General features: G+C 41.7%; 1 protein-coding gene across 16 annotated transcripts in view; it reads left to right on the forward strand.

The window, feature by feature from the left end:
* The window catches only part of AKAP13 (A-kinase anchoring protein 13), a 324,450-nt gene that overhangs the window by 224,747 nt on the left and 81,095 nt on the right, over positions 1-18,608 (forward strand). For all 16 annotated transcript variants that reach the window (XM_027522117.1, XM_027522121.1, XM_027522127.1 and 13 more), the window contains 2 exons: positions 2,896-2,971; positions 9,382-9,518. In XM_027522117.1, coding sequence (XP_027377918.1) covers positions 2,896-2,971; positions 9,382-9,518 — 213 coding nt within the window. The remainder of the gene's footprint in view (positions 1-2,895; positions 2,972-9,381; positions 9,519-18,608) is intronic.

Genomic DNA, 18,608 nt, shown 5'->3' on the forward strand with positions numbered 1-18,608 from the left:
AGACACTTTATTTTGGGGGCTCCAAAATCGCTGCAGATGGTGACTGCAGCCCTGAAATTAAGACGCTTCCTCCTTGGAAGAAAAGCTATGACAAACCTAGATGGCATATTAAAAAGCAGAGACATTACTTTGCCAACAAAGGACCGTCTAGACAAGGCTATGGTTTTTCCAGTAGTCATGTTGGATTTGAGAGTTGGACTATAAAGAAAGCTGAGCACCGAAGAATTGATGCTTTTGAACTGTGGTGTTGGAGAAGACTCTTGAGAGTCCCTTGGACTGCAAGGAGATCCAACCAGTCCATCCTAAAGGAGATCAGTCCTGAATATTCATTGGAAGGACTGATGCTGAAACTGGAACTCCAGTTCTTTGGCCAGCTGATGCGAAGAACTGACTCATTGAAAAAGACCCCGATGCTGGGAAAGATTGAAAGCGGAAGGAGAAGGGGACGACAGAGGATGAAATGGTTGGATGGCATCACCGACTCAATGGACATGAGTTTTAGTAAGCTCCAGGAGTTGGTAATGGACAGGGAGGCCTGGTGTGCTGCAGTTGCAAAGAGTAGGACACAACTGAGTGACTGAACTGAACTAGCTGATCCTGGATTGGATCCTGGAACATTAAAGAACATTAATGGAAAAAGGAATGAAATCCAAAGTCTGGAGTTAATTAACAATAATGTTCCAGTGTTGCTTTCTTTCTTTAAGTTTTAAATTTTTTTTTTTAAACACCAAAGACATTTTGTATTGGGGTATAGCCAGTTAGTAGTCATTAAAGAAGATTCAGGAACCTATAGAAAAGTTAGAGTGGATATTAGTTGTCTCTTTATGATCACTCAGGCACAACCACTCGGTGAAACATTGAATCAGATTAAAGCTTTTCGCCACATAGGTGTCATCAGGAGATTTTTGGCCGCTGCTGCCTTTAAGTATATCAATACTATTTAATATATACTAATTGTCAACTGAACTGAACTGAATTGTCAAAACTGATGGAGTCTGAGATTTCACCCTGCTTGCAAGCTACCAAGTCAGCCTGACAGTTTCATGGCTGCTGTCTGAAGTCAAAAAACACCCTGAGCATCAGCTTCTTGTTGGTGCTGCTTGCTGCCCTGCTCCCATGGGGGCAACACGAGGGGCCCGGGGAGATGCTGTGTCACAGCTGAGGAACCCCAGCCGTGGGACCCCTGCATTTTTGCTGTGTGCAGTAAGCCTGCCTCACTTTTGTTCTGACTTCACACCTCTGTCATCACACAGAAAGAAACAGTATCTCTGTCTCCGGAGGCTGTGTGATATGTATGGATACATTCTTAACAAGACAGCCTAGAATGAAAGCACAGACAGTGTCCTTTGCTCAGGAGACACTCACAGGGAGATCTTTGAGGAGTTGCCTCCCGTCACTAGTATGTTCTCGTCATTGTTATTCAGAAATCAGTGTATTCCATTAAAGAGATTTGATTTAATTTTAACTTTCTTTCAATATTTATTGTATATTAAATGATACTCTGCTAACTTTTTTGTTAAGTAATACATTATTTTTTGTATTATTTATATATTTATATGTTATTTTGCAAAATGTGTAACTCATTTTCTGTAACACACAAATGCCTAAAATGACATGAAAAGTGAAGTCAGTTCGTCCCTCAAGTATTGACAGTGAAGAAAATTCTGTTTACTCATTGGCCATAGAGTAATGTCTGAAAAGGTGATGAAAACATTCTCACATCAAGAGTTTTAACAAAGTTTCCTAAAATGTTGACCGGAGAGGTGTTGAAGGTCATGGACTGGGAGAGAGCAATGTCATCATAATTGAGAGCTGCTCAGTGTTCTTCACTGTTGTTAAAGGGTCTGCTTTTAAAATTTCTGTTATCTATTTAAAATTTGTTGCTGTGTTCATGGAGCAAAAGTACAGTAATTATGGACCCTTGCTTTTCCTGTTGACAGAGAAACTTAATTTACTGGAAGTGAAATTTGGCTCATTTCAAGTGAGGTGCAGTTCACAGTCAGAAAATCCTTCTCTAAATGAAAGGTTCTGTTTTGTTTTTTAAGGAAAATTTGCTGTTTCCATTCTTTGAAAGATGGGGATTGGGTTTGTTAAGGTTACTGAATTTGAGGTTTCTTCCTTATACACACTCAAATTGCATTTTGAAAAGGGATACTTTGCATAATCCTAGGGAACCTGCTGAATATTCTTTTCCATTCAAAGATCACTTTCAAATTTTTGGCATCATTCTGTAACACACCAGGAGCTGAAACAGTGATGATGTTTCAGGCTGGTCCCAGCCTCCATTCGTCTCTACTGGGAAAAGAGCTGAAACGAGTCAGTGATTTGGTGTTTTTGTTTCCTGTGGCTCTAGGTTTGCATGGTTTATTTGCAAGCAGTTTAATTTCTTGCATTTGCTCTTTGTCAGGCAGTTGTAATTGGACAGAATGCCCCATAGCTTTCTACCTTATCTCGCTTAGCATGTTTAGGAAACCTGTTGTTCTTTCTCACCCATATACTTTAGCATCTTCTCACCAAAGATGAGAAATTGACAAATGTAGGTCCTTCAAGCCTAGTTATTCTTTGGCAAGAGAAATAATACAAACTTCTTCGAGCTAGTGTGGGGATTAAATAAAATGATATATGTAGAATTCTTAGGATGAAAGGAAATAATGTATGTAGAATTCTTAACCTGATATCCAACATACAGTAATCCTTGAATAAACGGGAATTATTTTTGCATTTGTTTCTGACTTGGATGTGAGATATGTATTTCAACATTTGATCCATTTTACCTGTTAGCTTCTTTTTTCTTTATTTCACCCTTGGCCGCACCATGATCTCCTCTTTGCATGTCTTTTTCTGTTTTGGTTTTTATGCCTGACTTTTACTCAGTCTCTCTTTCTTTCCCTTCAGATAAACCGAGAAAACTGGTGTACCATTGAGCCGTGCCCTGACGCAGCATCTCTTCTGGCTCCCACGCAGAGCCCAGGTAAGTGGGGATTCTCCACCTTCCGGTTTGCTTGAATAACTACATCCAAAATGTCCCTCTTCCAGAGCCACCATCCCACTCTCATGCAGAATGTTGGCGATCTGTCCTTCATGAGCATCAGTGGGATAAGTGAGAAGAGTGTTACGTGATTTGGGTTTCTAGGCCTTTTATCTATCTCACAGCTGAAAATGAACATGTAATTACCTAAATTTCATTTTAGTAGTAAGTTTCCATAGGTGACTTTATAGTTGATTAATTCATCTGTGAAGGCATATGTGCTGTGCATATATACGTACATGTGATAATGGTTTCTTAATATGATAAAACTATAAATATATGTTATTAAGGACTAATCCCAGGTCTCTTGATTTTGGCTGCACATTGAAATTACCTGGGGAGGTTTAAAAATACACTGATGTCTGGGTCCTACCCCCTAGCGATTCCAATTTAATTAGGCTGAGGTGTGGTCTGAGCATCAGATCTCTAAAAGAGCCTTTGGTTCCTCTCCTGTGTAGCTTAGGTTGAGAATCATAATCTTTGGAAATACTGTCAGCAGTTGAGGCTTTCCTTAAGCACCCACGAGGTATTAGTGACAGTAGATGAGGGTAAAAGACCTTAAGACCTTGGTGGTTAATGACACAGTACATGTTTTATGGTTGTTAGGAGTCCTGACTTCTTACCCAGGTTGAGCCTCTGATTCACTGTGAGGCAGGGTTTGTTCCTGTGTCTGTGCTCTATTGTCATCATCCCTGAGGCCTACTGGCTTTCCTTAAGGGAAGGGTCCAAATGACTGGTGAGTCACTCAAGTACCCTATGGCTGTTCTTGCAGCTGGTAATTTGCATTTTGGGCTCTTGAGTCTGCTTTACCCAACAAAACCTCTGTTAACCTTTTAATTTTTCCTGACTTGCTTTAAAAATTACTGAGTTCTCATTTGCTGGTCTTTTTTAGAAACAGTTTAGCTGTGGATGTATGGCAGTAGGAAGAAATTTAAGAACAAGATGGTTCAAATCCTCTTCCTAAAGAGAAGTTTCCTGCTGATTCTCAACCCTCTGACTTTGCTCCAAAGAAAGTGTTGGAAACAAATATGAGAAGAGTTTTTTTTTTTTTCCTATTTTTCTTTCATACAGAAATTAAAGAATATTATTATGCTGTTGTGTTTAGGGTCTCCAAATATTTTAAGATTGACCTTGTTCACAGATGTAGCTGACCCATTCCCCATCTAATCCCCTAGAATCTTCTACTTGAAAGTATACTACTCACTCTGTTTTAGTTCCTTAGCTGTTAGGGGCTTTTTCTAGAAGTGTAATTGCTCTCAGCCACTCAAGCCGTGAAGTTGTCTGCCCTGTAGAGGTTGCCTCACAGTTAGAATATTCACAGGAAGGTTCTCCACATGCCACAGTTTATTTTTACTCCTTTCAAGAGGTGAATTTGAACCCCTGAGCATTTTCCCCAGGGCATAATCTTAAATATTGTTGACTCTTTCCATACCCCACCCCCTGAAAGACTTTGATTCTTTCGAATCTTTTTAAACCTCAGTTTAACAAAATCCTGAATTATGCTCTTGAACTTGAGGCCTGAGATTATGACTGTAGGCATAGTTTCTTGTGAATTCTAGATATGTTCAATCATGCAGGTTTCTTTCTTTTGCTTTTAAACTCAGCTCAAGAGAACAATAGTGTTAGACTAAATAAGATAACAACCTTTATTTAACGTCACTTTGTATACTCTTGAGGCTTCCCTAGAGGCTCAGATGGTAAAGAATCTGCCCACAGTGTGGGACAGCCATGTTTGATCCCTGGGTCAAGAAGATCCCCTGAAACAGAGTCCATAAGACTGTTCCATACATCAGTGTCTCTTTTGCTGTCTTGTACACAGGGTTATTGTTAGCATCTTTCTAAATTCCATATATATGCGTTAGTATACTGTATTGGTGTTTTTCTTTCTGGCTTATTTCACTCTGTATAATAGGCTCCAGTTTCATCCACCTCATTAGAACTGATTCAAATGTATTCTTTTTAATGGCTGAGTAATACTCCATTGTGTATATGTACCACAGCTTTCTTATCCATTCATCTGCTGATGGACGTCTAGGTTGCTTCCATGTCCTGGCTATTATAAACAGTGCTGCGATGAACATTGGGGTACACGTGTCTCTTTCCCTTCTGGTTTCCTCAGTGTGTATGCCCAGCAGTGGGATTGCTGGGTCATAAGGCAGTTCTGTTGCAGAGGGAGAGGGTGGGAAGATTTGGGAGAATGGCATTGAAACATGTATAATATCATGTATGAAACGAGTTGCCAGTCCAGGTTCGATGCACGATACTGGATGCTTGGGGCTAGTGCACTGGGACGACCCAGAGGGATGGTATGGGGAGGGAGGAGGGAGGAGGGTTCAGGATGGGGAACACATGTATACCTGTGGCGGATTCATTTTGATATTTGGCAAAACTAGTACAATTTGTAAAGTTTAAAAATAAAATAAAAAAAAAAAAGAAGATCCCCTGGAGGAGGAAATGGCAACCCACTCCAGTATTCTTGCCTGGAGAATCCCATGCACGGAGGAGCCTGGTGGGCTAGAGTCCATGGGGTTGCAAAGAGTGGAACATAGCTGAGCAACTAACACTTTCACTTTCTTTCACTTGTGTAATCTTCAGTCCAGGATAAATGCATGCTTATTTAAGTAGAAATAAGTGCATATGGATTACGGTTAACATGGGTCAGCAAAGCCCAGTGAGCGGGCTGCTGCTAAGTTTTCCTTCCCCAACTATAATTTGTTTGCATATGTAAAATTTAAGCCCGAGTGACCTGATAAGCACTTTGAAAGTGCACATTACATTTTGCTTACTTTTAAAAAGGTGGTTGCTCAGGGCACAAAAGTAAGAGACAGACTTATAAACGGGTCATAGAATAGGACTGACCCACCGCAAAGTGTCGTGTCCTCACTGGACATTTGTCAGATCACAAGTTAGGGTTAATGAAGCGTTAACCCCTTTAGACGTGTGTATCATACTGTGCCTGCTGTGTGCCGAGGCGCAGATGTCCGTTACTAAGTGTGTGAATTCTTTCTCACCATCACTACAACTATTTTAGGGAGGGACACACTATCCTATTTCATTGGTAAGGAGACTGAGTCTTAGAGGTCAAGAATGACTCTTGCCTGGGGGTCTTTTAGTAGTCAGATCCTGATTTAAGCCGCACCCACCTCACTCTATCTAAACCCCATGATGGTTGTTCCTGTTTATACCTTCCTTATGCTCCACCTTATGGATTAGGAAGAAAGATTCCATTCGTTTTGAAAACCTGCCAGCATATGTGAGATGAGGGGCCTCGAACTTCCATCTGTGAGGGTTTCATAACGCCTTCAGGTCCTCTTCTCTCCCTTTTTCCTTGTTTTGATCCTCTTCCCTCCGCCCCAGCTCGACAGTCAGCGTTGTATCCCATCCAAGACTCGGGTTCGTTCCCTGGGTGAGGTGTTCCTCCCGGGACTGAGTTTGGATCTTCCCTGTGAATTTTCCATTAGAATGTCTTGAACTGCTGCGTTTTCCAGTCTGGAATTTGGACGTGGTCTGTTTGACTGCCAGCTGGACAGCGAGCGGCTCAGCGTAGTTGCTGTGACAGCCCTTTCTGCTTCTTGGGCAGCCCCCTCCCCCGCTGTTTTCCCCTCAACCACAGAGTGGAGTTTTTGATTTTTCCAAGTGGGGAAAGCCAGGATGGTGGGGGGTGGGGGGAGCAAGTAGAAAACTCACAGCCACCAACTCCACCTAAGTTAGTACATACTCTAACTGTGAAGGGGGGGAAAAACGCCCAAAATTCTAGAATACCTGTGATTTCCAGGCTTTTAAAAGCAGGGCTAGTCCCATTGAACTAACACACACAGAAACAGTTTGGACCAAGATTGAAATGGACTACTTTTCTACTTTAAATAGAAACATTTCCAGATTAATCTGTAAGCCCTGCCTCAATTCCTGTGGGATGATTTATGTATTAATACTTTTGTGTTGAAATTGCCTCTTAATATATTCATTTCTACCCCAAGATTATAAACTGCCCCCTACCCTCCCACACACAAACATGAGGCAGCGCTTTATTTGGATAATCCCCAGTCCCCAGTCAGATGCTTCACCAACAGAAAAGGTCATTTTGTTGACAAGTAATTCATGACCTGTATCAGTGCAGTACCTTTTTGACCTTGTCTTAGATTCCTGGTTAATCCAGGGCTGATACTTTTTTTAATAAATTTATTTTTTAATTGAAGGATAATTGCTTTACAGAATTTTGTTGTTTTCTGTCAAACATCAGCATGAATCCAGGGCTAATAATTAATCACTTAATTAATGATCACTTATTATTTAATTTAGATAAGATAACCTTTCTATTCTCATCTCTGAACACTGACATGTACACACGGTTACCGTCTAAGCATATGTGTGATGTGCGTGCATGCTCAGTTGTATCCAACTCTTTGCAGCTTCATGGGCTGTAGCCCAACAGGTTCCTCTGTCCATGGAATTCTCCAGGCAAGAATACTGGAGTGGGTTGCCATTCCCTTCTCCATGGGATCTTCCCAACCCAGGGATTGAACCTGCATCTCTTGCATCTCCTGCATTGGCAGGCAGATTGTTTACCGCTGCGCCACTAACGAAGCACATTGTCTAAGCATAGACTCTAAGAATTAAAAGAGACACTAGCACATCTCGTTCAGCCTCTACTCCCTCTTCTGTGTAGACAGTTTTTTCGAGACCTCTTGCCACAGGCACACTTTCTTTGCTCCAGCCCTTCTAGTGAATGACCCTGATGACTTCAGGTGTCGGTCAGTCTGTGGACCGGAAGCCCAGTTACAGTGAAGCTCTGGTTTCACTGGGCGAGCCTTCAGCCGTCCTCAGACACATTTTCTTCAAGCTCCTCTGCAGCCTGAATGTATCTCGGGCATTTCCACTCTCGTGACCTCATTGCCACGTTTATCAGTGTTTCAGTGGGGTTTGTTTAGGAACAGACACTGCCGTGGAGGTGCAGCACTGGTGGCCCCCACTGGCCGTGGCCAGACCCTCCCCATGTTGGACTTGGGTACACTGTCTGTCATGCCTGTGCTTTGTCTGTAAATAGGGCCTGAAGCTGTTAGTGTCTTTCGTTTTGCCATCACCTTGTGCTGTCAACTCCTCTTGAATTTCCTTTCAAGCAAAACCTCCAGGTAGAGTTCTCTTGAACTGCCCAGCAGCCGGGTTGTCTGCTGTGTCCCTCATCACTTAGTAGCACCTGAAGATTTGATAAACTTCCATGTGTTTTCCAAGTCACACATCATGCCAACTAGAATGGAATCGCTTCATCTTTCAAAACTTCCTGAAGGAGGTTGATATCTTTCTTGGTATCACTATGTACCAGTGTTTTAATTTCTGTTGTTACCAGGTCACATGTCCCTTTTGGATACAAAGTTAAGGGAGAGAATGAGTTAAATACTGAGCTAATTTAGGTATACTAAGCCTTTGGAATTCTTTGAGGTACCAGTACAATATTTCTGTCAAGGTCCCCCTCTCTCTGCTTCCCGCCCCCTCTGCTTCCCCAGAGTTCATATCCTAGTTGTTGAACTGAAAACAGATTCTAGATTATGTATTTTTCTTCATCACATTATTCATCCAATACCAGATCTATCTAGGACAAGTTAAATAGTTATATTTCAGTTATTGCATAATAAAATCTATAAGTTTAATACACTGGTATGCTTATTAGTTATGCTTCCTCTTTGTCTTTCATCTTAGTATTTTGATAAAGTAACAAGTTTCCAGAAAGAACTTAAGTCTCAAAACAGAAATTGCCCGCAAACCCTATCACATAGTTTCCTAACGAAGAACTTCAGATTTTGGTAGCAAAAGAAATAAATTCTCTAACTACCAAAAGGAAAAGATGTATGTTTAAATACATAGGTGTTATTATAGTTCTACATCACTGTTGCTGTGGTTTTTTCTGTTTTGTGCCCATGATTTATATGACAGACTCAGGTTATCAACAGAGAATTGAAAGCAACTAAATTTGTGTCCTTTACAGATTCTTAATTGAAACATGTATATTATGATATGTGAAATAGATCGCCAGTCCAGGTTTGATGCATGAGACAGGGTGCTTGGGGCTGGTACACTGGGCTGACCCTGAGAGACGGGATGGGGAGGGAGGTGGGAGAGGCGTTCAGGATGGGGAACACCTGTAAACCCATGGCTGATTCATATGAATGTATGGCAGAACCACTGCAATATTGTAAAGTAATTAGCCTCCAATTAAATAAATTAATTTTTTTAAAAAGAAAAAATATAGGAAGGGAAGGAGATTAGGTAGTTGATCAATTTAAAACGCTGATGGATGGAATGAAAAGAAACAGATATTTTTTTTTTAAAGCAGTGGTTGAATGAACTTTCTTTTTCAGAATGTGACAGCTTCCTGGATGTTGGACTGGGCCGAGAGTGTGCCTCAAAACCAGGTGTCCTTAAAAGAGAATCTGGGAGCGATTCTGACCTTTTTCACTCGCCCAGTGAAGACGTGGACAGCATTGTCTTCTCCAAGGTACCGTCGGCCTCAGTGTGCGACTCTGGCTAGCCATCATCTCTTACATGATCTCAGTGACTTGTAAAGGCTCCCTTTTGGAGAATGAAGCTCCAGGTGGCCGGGCCTTAGAAAGACACCTTGACTACTTTCTTTTCTGTAGAGTCATGGCTGGTTCCATGTAGGTTGTGAAGCTTACATTGAGCCCTAAAGAAATGGATGTTCCTTTCAAGTGAGTTAGAAGTCAGATGACAGTGACTACTTCTCAGGGGGCAGGAAGGACCACAGGACAGACTGTAAGACGTCATGTGTATAAGCTCACCACAGAGTCCTGGCTGGTTAATGTGTTTAGGCCTGAAGCTCACAGTTGAGCTTGGTGAGGTCAGCTCTCCTTATTGCCTGCTTAATTGGAACTTTCTAGACCTCTGCTTGGGAATCCAGCTTTCTCCCTGGTGGAAAGCCAAACCCATCCACATGAGTCACTTCACGTTTTCATAGTAGTTGAGGCTCCAAGGCATGCTGTCTTAACTTAGGTTTGTATCTAGTTGCAGCAAGGTCCGTTTTGTCTCCTTAAGAATAGAGGCTTTTCCTGTAGCCGGGTCAGCGCACGGTATTGTTAACCTGCTGCAGGGGGCTGTCTTAACAGAGAGCTGGGGAGGGGCAGACACAAAGCGGCCCTGCCGACGCCCTTGTGAGGGTGCGGGAGCTCGTGAGAGAAGCGGCGGGAGGTTGGGTCAGTGGCTCATCAGGTCCCCAAGGCAGGTTGGTGGTGCTGGGTCTAAAGCTACACCAGAGGCCTTCTGGGACTCTCGTCCAGAATGCATTTGAGCCTCTCTGACTGTACCTGCGCTTTCCCTGCCTTCTGCTCAGCAGCTCTCGTGTGTCCTCTGGGCCTCCCCTTACCCTTGGCCTCTTTCCACAGGGGACATTGGGAAGACTCAGGGACTTCAGCATTCCTGTCGTCATTCCTTGTAGAAGGGGGAAAAGTAAAGTAGAAAAGTCCACTAACTTGGCAGAGCTATCCTTCTCTGAAGTTATTTACAGAGAAGAACATCAATATGATCTCTGTTTTTTTAACCAACAGAATTTAGGTAGTTTCCAGGGTTTTTTTGAGGTTTGCATTTTAAGGACTCCTAAAAGTGTCTGCTTCTCCCCAAGGGGAATACCGTTCTCTAGGTGCCTGCCTCTCAAAAGGCATTGGTGAATGCATTAGATATCATCTCTTAATTCCAGTTTTAGAATGGAATCGTTGGTAATCACACGGGGCCCTGGATATGTGAGGATTTGCTCAACATTTATATACGGGGGACAGTTTTCTCAGTAAAAAGCTTTTTAACCAATTGTAAAGTTTCCTCCGTGAAGAAACACTTGCTTGAACCTCCTAGGTGCCTGCCAGCTTGCCCTGAATGTTGCCATCTCTAAGCTGAATGATTTTCCTAGCTGAGGAGAATTAGCATTGACTATATGTTACTTAATTATTCCAGCCTGCCAAAACCGTTTAGGTTTTGTTCATAAAAAATGGCCAGCGCTCGATTTTAGGAGTTTTTTCCAGGACGACAGCACAGATAGCATTTTTAAAAGTTGAAGCATATCCCTGACTAAACTTTGGCCAGCATCCCATGCCGGGGTTCCTCAGGAAGTCCAGACATGGCGGAGACGTGCCCTGCTCTTCACGCTCACGAGAATGTCTGGTGGCCGGGGGTGAGGTCGGAGGGTCCTTCCTCTTAGTGTCTCCACCCTGCCACAGCGGTTGGTGACCAGGAAAGGTTTTGCAACCACGTTTTCTGTAACATTCACAAAACCAGAGGTTTACATGTGAGAGGAAAAGGAGACAGACAGGCTAGTGTTTCCAAGGTGCTTACTTCAAGTGAGGCACTGAACAGAAGTTTTTTACGTAGGTGACCTCATTTCATGCTCCCAGCGGCCCTGCAAGGTGGGTGGTTTTATCCTCATTATACCCCTAAGGAAGCAGAGGCTCTGGTTGGTAAAGAGGTTGACTCAACATTACTCAGCTAGTAAGTGACAGAACTGAGATGCGTCGCTGGGCCCAACTCTGAAATCCACTCATTGATTTTGCTGTCTCCACGCACCTGCTTTGGTAACCAGTGCCGTATACACAAGCATGGCAGTGGTGGCAGACAGGCCGTCAGCTGCTTCCTTGAGGCCTGCCCCTGTGGTCATCCGCACAGCGTTTGCTGTGAAGCATCAGACCCTCCCGGAGTCTCTGCAGGCTCCAGCCCTCCCACACTCCTCCTCTAAAGACTAATGTGTAGGCAAGGCATTGCACCATCGTTTTCTGTGGACCATGAGTGTGCATTAGGTCACTTCCTGCAGCCACTTGTGTGACTTTAGCCTCACAGAGGGCTCTTTAACATCAGCCCACAGTGCTTGTCAGAACTTTCCACCTTAACCTCATGTTTCCACTTGGCATGCCGGCCTCCTGGCAAATATGACTCTTTGGTGAGTGTTGCGAACTTCATGTTTTTTTTCTGATGGATATTTGCGGGTTCCTAAGGTCTTGGCTTTTCCATAGATCAGTAGCATAAAAATTTAATTTTTGCTTTTAAAGTGAGAAGAAATCCTAGGGTTCTTTCTGGCCCTAGCTAAGAAAGAAAATGTGGTTGTAAAATACATGATCTGGGCCACTCTGTTATCCAAAAGGATAATTGAAGTCCGCAGAATTATACTAATAGTTGCTGCCTCTTTTTCCCAAAGATAAAGCCCTTACACCTTGTTTTTTTTTTTTCCCCAAAATCATAAGACACTACCCACAATTGATTAAGAAAAAGCAAAGTGACTTCGCCAACATGCTAGCTCTTAAAAGAAAATCCTTTATTTCATATGCTGTCAGAGCTGTCAAGTACTTAAACATCAAGCCAAAAATTTACCTTATATTTTTTAAACTTTCAGATAAAAGTAAATATATTTACAGAATCCAGAATAGAAAACCTGTAAACTCTTAAGGCACAAGTGTTGAAATGATTATAATTTCAGAACTGTGAAGTGGGGCTGATGCTTGCCATCAGTATAGCGCATAAATGGATTAAGTGATTGGCACATACTAGGCATTTAAATATATGCTTTTATTTTTAAGGCACATGCCAAGTGCTTGAGTATACTATAACAGATAACTTATAAGTATTTGAATAAATGAATGAAAATTAAAGAACTAGTATTTTGGTAGTGTTAAGGGTAATTCCTTCAGGTGTAGTAATAAGATACAACGTGCATAGCTGTTTCTAGATTTCTATATATACAAGTGTGTATAGTGTTTATACCTCTCCATAGACATATCTGTATCATACCTGCAGGGTGTGATTCTGGTTAAGAAAGCCAATCAGGCATTCCCCCCCCCCCCCCCCCCAATACTCTATTTTTAAAATTTTGAAACAGAAAAGTAGGGAGAATTCTGCAGTAAATACGCACCACCTAGATTCTACAATTAACCTTTTATTATTTACTTCATAATTGTGTATCTGCCCCTCATTCTTTCCATTAGGTCATCTAATTTCTTTAATACACTTCAAAGTTATAGATATCAATACACTCCACTTCTCAATACTTAGAATTCAGTATTTGTTTATAAGATTTGTTTTTTATAATATTTACATAAAATGAAGTACACGGTCCGGAGGGTACCATTCAGTGACTTTGCTTCCAACTTTACTGAGTTATAATTGACAAATAAAAATCATATATTTTAGGTGTATGAATCCTAGCTGAACCTAGAATCACCTGGAGAGCTTGGAAAGGGAAATAGATGAAGAAAAAAAGAGTCTGTCCCTCAGAAACTTGAGTTTATTATGTAACCTCACTAAGCTTCAGGTTTCTCATCAGATGCACATAAGAATAGCTACTAAATCAAACAGTTGTGAGGATTAAAAGAAATCATACATCTAAATCTCTTAGTAAAAGCCTCACAGTGGTGAGTATCTAGTACATAATTGCTGTTCAGATTTATATAATAGTTATACTGCACATGTATTTTAAGGAGAAGGCGATGGCACCCCACTCCAGGACTCTTGCCTGGAAAATCCCATGGACGGAGGAGCCTGGTAGGGTGCAGTCCGTGGGGTCGCTAAGAGTCGGACTCGACTGAGCGACTTCACTTTCACTTTTCACTTTCATGCACTGGAGAAGGAAATGGCAACCCACTCCAGTGTTCTTGCCTGGAGAATCCCAGGGCCGGGGGAGCCTGGTGGGCTGCCATCTATGGGGTCGCACAGAGTTGGACACGACTGACATGACTTAGCAGCAGCAGCACATGTATTTAAGAAATAGATTCTCTCAAGCTTTTTATAAACATCATTTATTTTAGACTTCTGTGTTAACTTTTATTTATGTAATTATTATGTAATTTCATTTTCCCTAATTTATTTGGCCTTAGATTAAGCAAAACCTACGTGTGCTTGGGTCAGTCTGTCAGCTCAGCCCTGCCCTTGAAGCCGGAAGGCCAGTGTTGGAAAGAGCCACTGCCCTGACCCCTTTCTGTGCCCGGAGGGCGTTCTCTCCATCACCTAGTGGGTTTTTCTAGCCTGATCACCACTTGCAGATATTCATAATTTTATTAACCCCAAGGAAAGAGAAGCTTATGGTAGAGGGGAGAGTTTTTGTGTGTGTTCCATCCTTCTGTATGAAGGAGGAAAAGCAGTTATGAAAAGAGAGGACTAATTCGTTTGTCAGCCTCAGGTACAGACATAGTCTTCGTTTCCCCAGTAAGCTTGCTTTCTTGCACGCGTGTGTGTTAGTCTCTCAGTCGTGTCTGACTCTGTGTGGCCCCTTGGACTGGATCCCACCCGTCTGCTCTGTCCGTGGGATTCTGCAGGCAAGAATACTGGAGCAGGTGGCCGTGCCCATACATGACTCCATCACCCCTTCCTTCCTGTGTCTACACTTCAGCGTCTCATCTGCTTCTCTGCCCTAACCCAGTCTTAATACTCATCTCAGTTGTTTTCGGCCATCTGCTTCTAAGAATTAAAAAATATTTAATATATATACATGTATTTTCGTTCTTATATATTCATTGTGCTGCTAAGTCACTTCAGTCATGTCCGACTCTGTGCGACCCCATAGACGGCAGCCCACCAGGCTCCCCGGTCCCTGGGACTCTCCAGGCAAGAACACTGGAGTGGGTTGCCATTTCCTCCTCCAATGCATGAAAGTGAAGTCACTCAGTCGTGTCCAACTCTTAGCGAGCCCATGGACTGCAGCCTACCAGGCTCCTCCGTCCATGGGATTTTCCAGGCAAGAGTACTGGAGTGGGGTGCCATTGCCTTCTCTGATATATTCACTGTATTTATATGTAAATACTTATGTATTCAAATGTAATATTTATTCCATATAAATATGTGTTTATATATATATGTGGGATTTGGGATATTAGTCCTCATTTATCCCTCCTGAAACTCTCAGGAGGAATGGTGCCATTGGTCAGTTTAACTGGTACATATGATTGACATGGATTCAAAACTAAGTTTTAAAATATTTGTTAGTTAAACTGATTCCATGGCACCATTCCTCCAGGCCATCAGGAATAATTTTCTGAGTCTTGAAAGTCATTTAATTAGCAGATGTTCTAAGAGAAAAGACCTATCTAAAGAAAGACAGACAGACCAGCTCAAAAACTCTTAGAAGGGCTTAAATACTAAGCATGAAACATTCTGTTTTGTGTTAGAAACCATTCCCCCTTCTAATTTATAGAAATAGAAAAATAGCATTCCCTAAGATCTGGTACTTTTTTGAGGAAGGAGAAGAATGGTGTAAGTCGTGCCTCTCCCATCTGCTTTTTGGCAGCTTTCTCTGAACTCTTTAGCACTACAGATTCAGAGACTGGAAAGGGAACATTGCAAAAAAAAACCCTGAAAAGTTTAAAAAAACCATGTTTTTCTCTTTTCCTCCATTATCCATGATTGAAATAGGTAATGTTTGTCAACAGACATTATATTAATTTCTAACTTCTTTAGATCTAAGGATTATCACATGACTCGTCCCTAGACACATACCTGGCTGTAGAAAGACCATGGCCATATTCCAGGTTTGATTTCTCATTACACCACTGACTACTTTCTAGTCTGCAAAGGTAGTGTAAGGATGTGATGAAGTTGGGAAACTCTTGAGAACACTAAAAAAAAAAAAACCTGGAAAAGAGTATTATAGCCTTCTTTAGATTCAATCTAAAGTTAAAACCATTTGCCTCAAATACTTACTAAATGAGCTCTCTCTTAACTTCTGAATTTGTCCTATTTTTCCATTTTCAAGGTGCAACTACCGGCTCATAAAAATACTTGAGTGTAAGAACATTATACTGTCTGAACCTCATTCTTAAATCAGAATCAGGAATGCAAAACTAAAGAAATCATGCAGTTACTATGAACAAAAAAAAAACAACTCCCTGTCTTTTAGTTTGTGGTTTTTGTTTTTTAAAAAGTTAAGATCGGAGTTAAAAGCACACGCCAGGAATAAGACCATGTTGACCATATATGCTAGGCAGGTTTCTCCTTTTTAGAAAGAAGTACCTGCTCTCCCATCTGCAAGTCATTTCCACACTGGGAAGAGCTAACTTGTAAGAAGAATGTGCGGTACATGGATAAATGGAAACTTTCACTTCTTTTGAAGCCTTGCTTGTGTATCTTTACCAGACTTGTCACACATTTTTCTTTTCTGTTGCCCATTCTGTTTGTCCCTCGATATTGCTTTGAGAATTAGACATTTAGGCAGCTTTAGTTTCTAGGGCCGCTGTAACCAGTTACCACACATCTGGTGGCTTGAAACAATATAAACCTGTTCTTCCATAGTTCTGGAGGCAGGGGTTCCTAAAAGCCATGTATCCGAGGGGCTGCGCTCTCTTCTTATGAGGATACTACTCCTTTGGGATTCAGGAAATATTCTCATGTGAAGTATGATCTCATCTTAACGAACAACATTTGCAAAGACCCAGCCAAATAAGGTCACATTCTGAGAAGGATGTGAATTTGAGGAGGACACTGTTCAACCCAGTCCAGTGAAAAGCTAAGACATCCTAAAAGTGTCTTCTGGAGTTGCTATTCACGACCATTTATATTCTTCCTCTGGATGGAGAGTGGCCCCAGGAATAGAACATGTAGAATGCCCAGGTCACTCCTCACTAACTTGAAAGGAGTCACGACAATTTTAAACCAAAACTTACCCTATTTTAGAATCTACTCAGTATAGCTTTCTTTTACTATAAAATAAAAATATATGGCCCAGTGTGGCCCAGTGAAAGGAACACTGAGGACTTCTGATACAGACTTTGAGATCTTATTTCCTACAGGGTCTTTTTGTTTTTTAAGTGATGAAGATAGTAATAGAACAGGGCGTTTTAAAAGTTGAAATCAGCTTGCATTCAGTTCTTGCCTCTGCTGTACTTGGGGGAGCCCAGGAAACAGTCTGGGCCTCAGAGTCCTGACTGTCCAGCCCCTCGCATCTCCCTCAGTCTCATCCCTCACTGATTGTTTAAAGAGCAGTTAAGCTGGGAAGCTGGATTCTAGAGAGTAGAAAGAAAAAGCTCACATGAGCTGGTGAGATTCAGCCCCAAGGCTGTAAAGACTGCTTTGAGAAGGTAGAGTGCTTTTGAAGTGTTTTGTTAAGACTTTAAAGAGTCAGCCTCTTTAGGAGTTATTTTCTGTTTCAAGACTAAAAGGGCTCATGAGTTTCTATAATTTTTAAAATCTGTTTTGAAGAACTGTAAGTTTCTTTACTCCTAAATTAGGGAAATACTGTGAAGAAGGGGGCGGGGGGATCACAATGTCTGCTTCTGTTTCCTGCTCCCTGTCCCATGAGAATGAACGCACAAGAAAGATGCGAAGACAGTACAGTGCCCCCCGTGTGGCTGAGAGGGTGAGCGTGCAGCTTTTAGACACTTCACTTGTCTTCTGGTTTTTGGATGCCGCAACGCTCATCTTCCCTCACCCGTCGCATGGTGTGTTCTGGTGCTTTTCAGCAGGTAGAGCTTGTCAGACTGCTGGATCAGAATGACACAGTTCCTGGTAGGCTCTAGAAGTTGGCCAGGAAAAGAGCACCATCACTCTATCAAAGACTGCAGAGAACTGATTGTTCTAGGTACCATTTGGCTTGATAAAACTCAGCCAGTACTCAGTTGAAGGAAAAAAGGGGGGATAAATTTCTTGCATTTAGGTGTTTGTGGCCCAGAATTTGGACATTTGTGGCAGACTTTAGGTGGGATCATAAGCTGTTCTGCATTTTTGAAAATGCCACTGAAAACAGACTTGCTTTTTGAATATAAACTTCAGTATATCACTGTTGTAGCCAGGCGCACTATCTTGTTTTTAGTTAGCTTATCTTCTGCCATCTCCATTCTACTCTTGAGTTCATTCAACTGTTTTTATTCTGATTATTGTATTGTTCAGGTGTCATAATTGCCAGTGGATTCTTTCTTATAACATATTTCTTTTTTTTTTCAAAAGAATTTATAATTGCTAGTGCAAGTAGTTTCATGATGACTAAAAATATTTGTTGATAATCCCAACATGGAGAAGGAAATGGCAACCCACTTTAGTATTCTTGCCTGGAAAATTCCATGAACAGAGGAGCCTGGTGGGCTACAGTCCATGGGGTCACAAGAGTCAGACATGACTTACTGTCTAAACCACCACCACTAATCCCAACATATAAAGTATTTTCTGTTGACATAATATGATTGCCTTTGTGATCCAATTTGTGTTTTCTTGGTTGTTGATATGAACTAGTATTGATTGTATGCTGGACATGTTTGCTAACAGAAGACTCTGTTGTTTGTTGTTCAGTCACTGAGTTGTGTCCAACTCTTTGAGACCTCATGGACTGCAGCATGCCAAGCTCCCCTGCTCTTCATCACCTCCAGGAGCTGGGTCAAACTCATGTCTATTGAGTTGGTGATGCCATACAAACAAAACTTACAAAATTTTTGGTAAAAATAAATTTAACTTTACATGGTATGAATTTAGAGTTTTCATACATCAGAAACCTCAGAGACATAGGTTCCCTTCATTTCAGTTGATAGTACTGACTGAAAATAACTGACCGGAATTAGATCTTTTCCTCTGCAAGAAAGGGAAGACCATATATTTCCCATTTTGCACCTCTAGTAAAAGG

The sequence above is a fragment of the Bos indicus x Bos taurus genome, chromosome 21, assembly GCF_003369695.1.
Source record: "Bos indicus x Bos taurus breed Angus x Brahman F1 hybrid chromosome 21, Bos_hybrid_MaternalHap_v2.0, whole genome shotgun sequence".
NCBI classification, from domain to species: domain Eukaryota; kingdom Metazoa; phylum Chordata; class Mammalia; order Artiodactyla; family Bovidae; genus Bos; species Bos indicus x Bos taurus.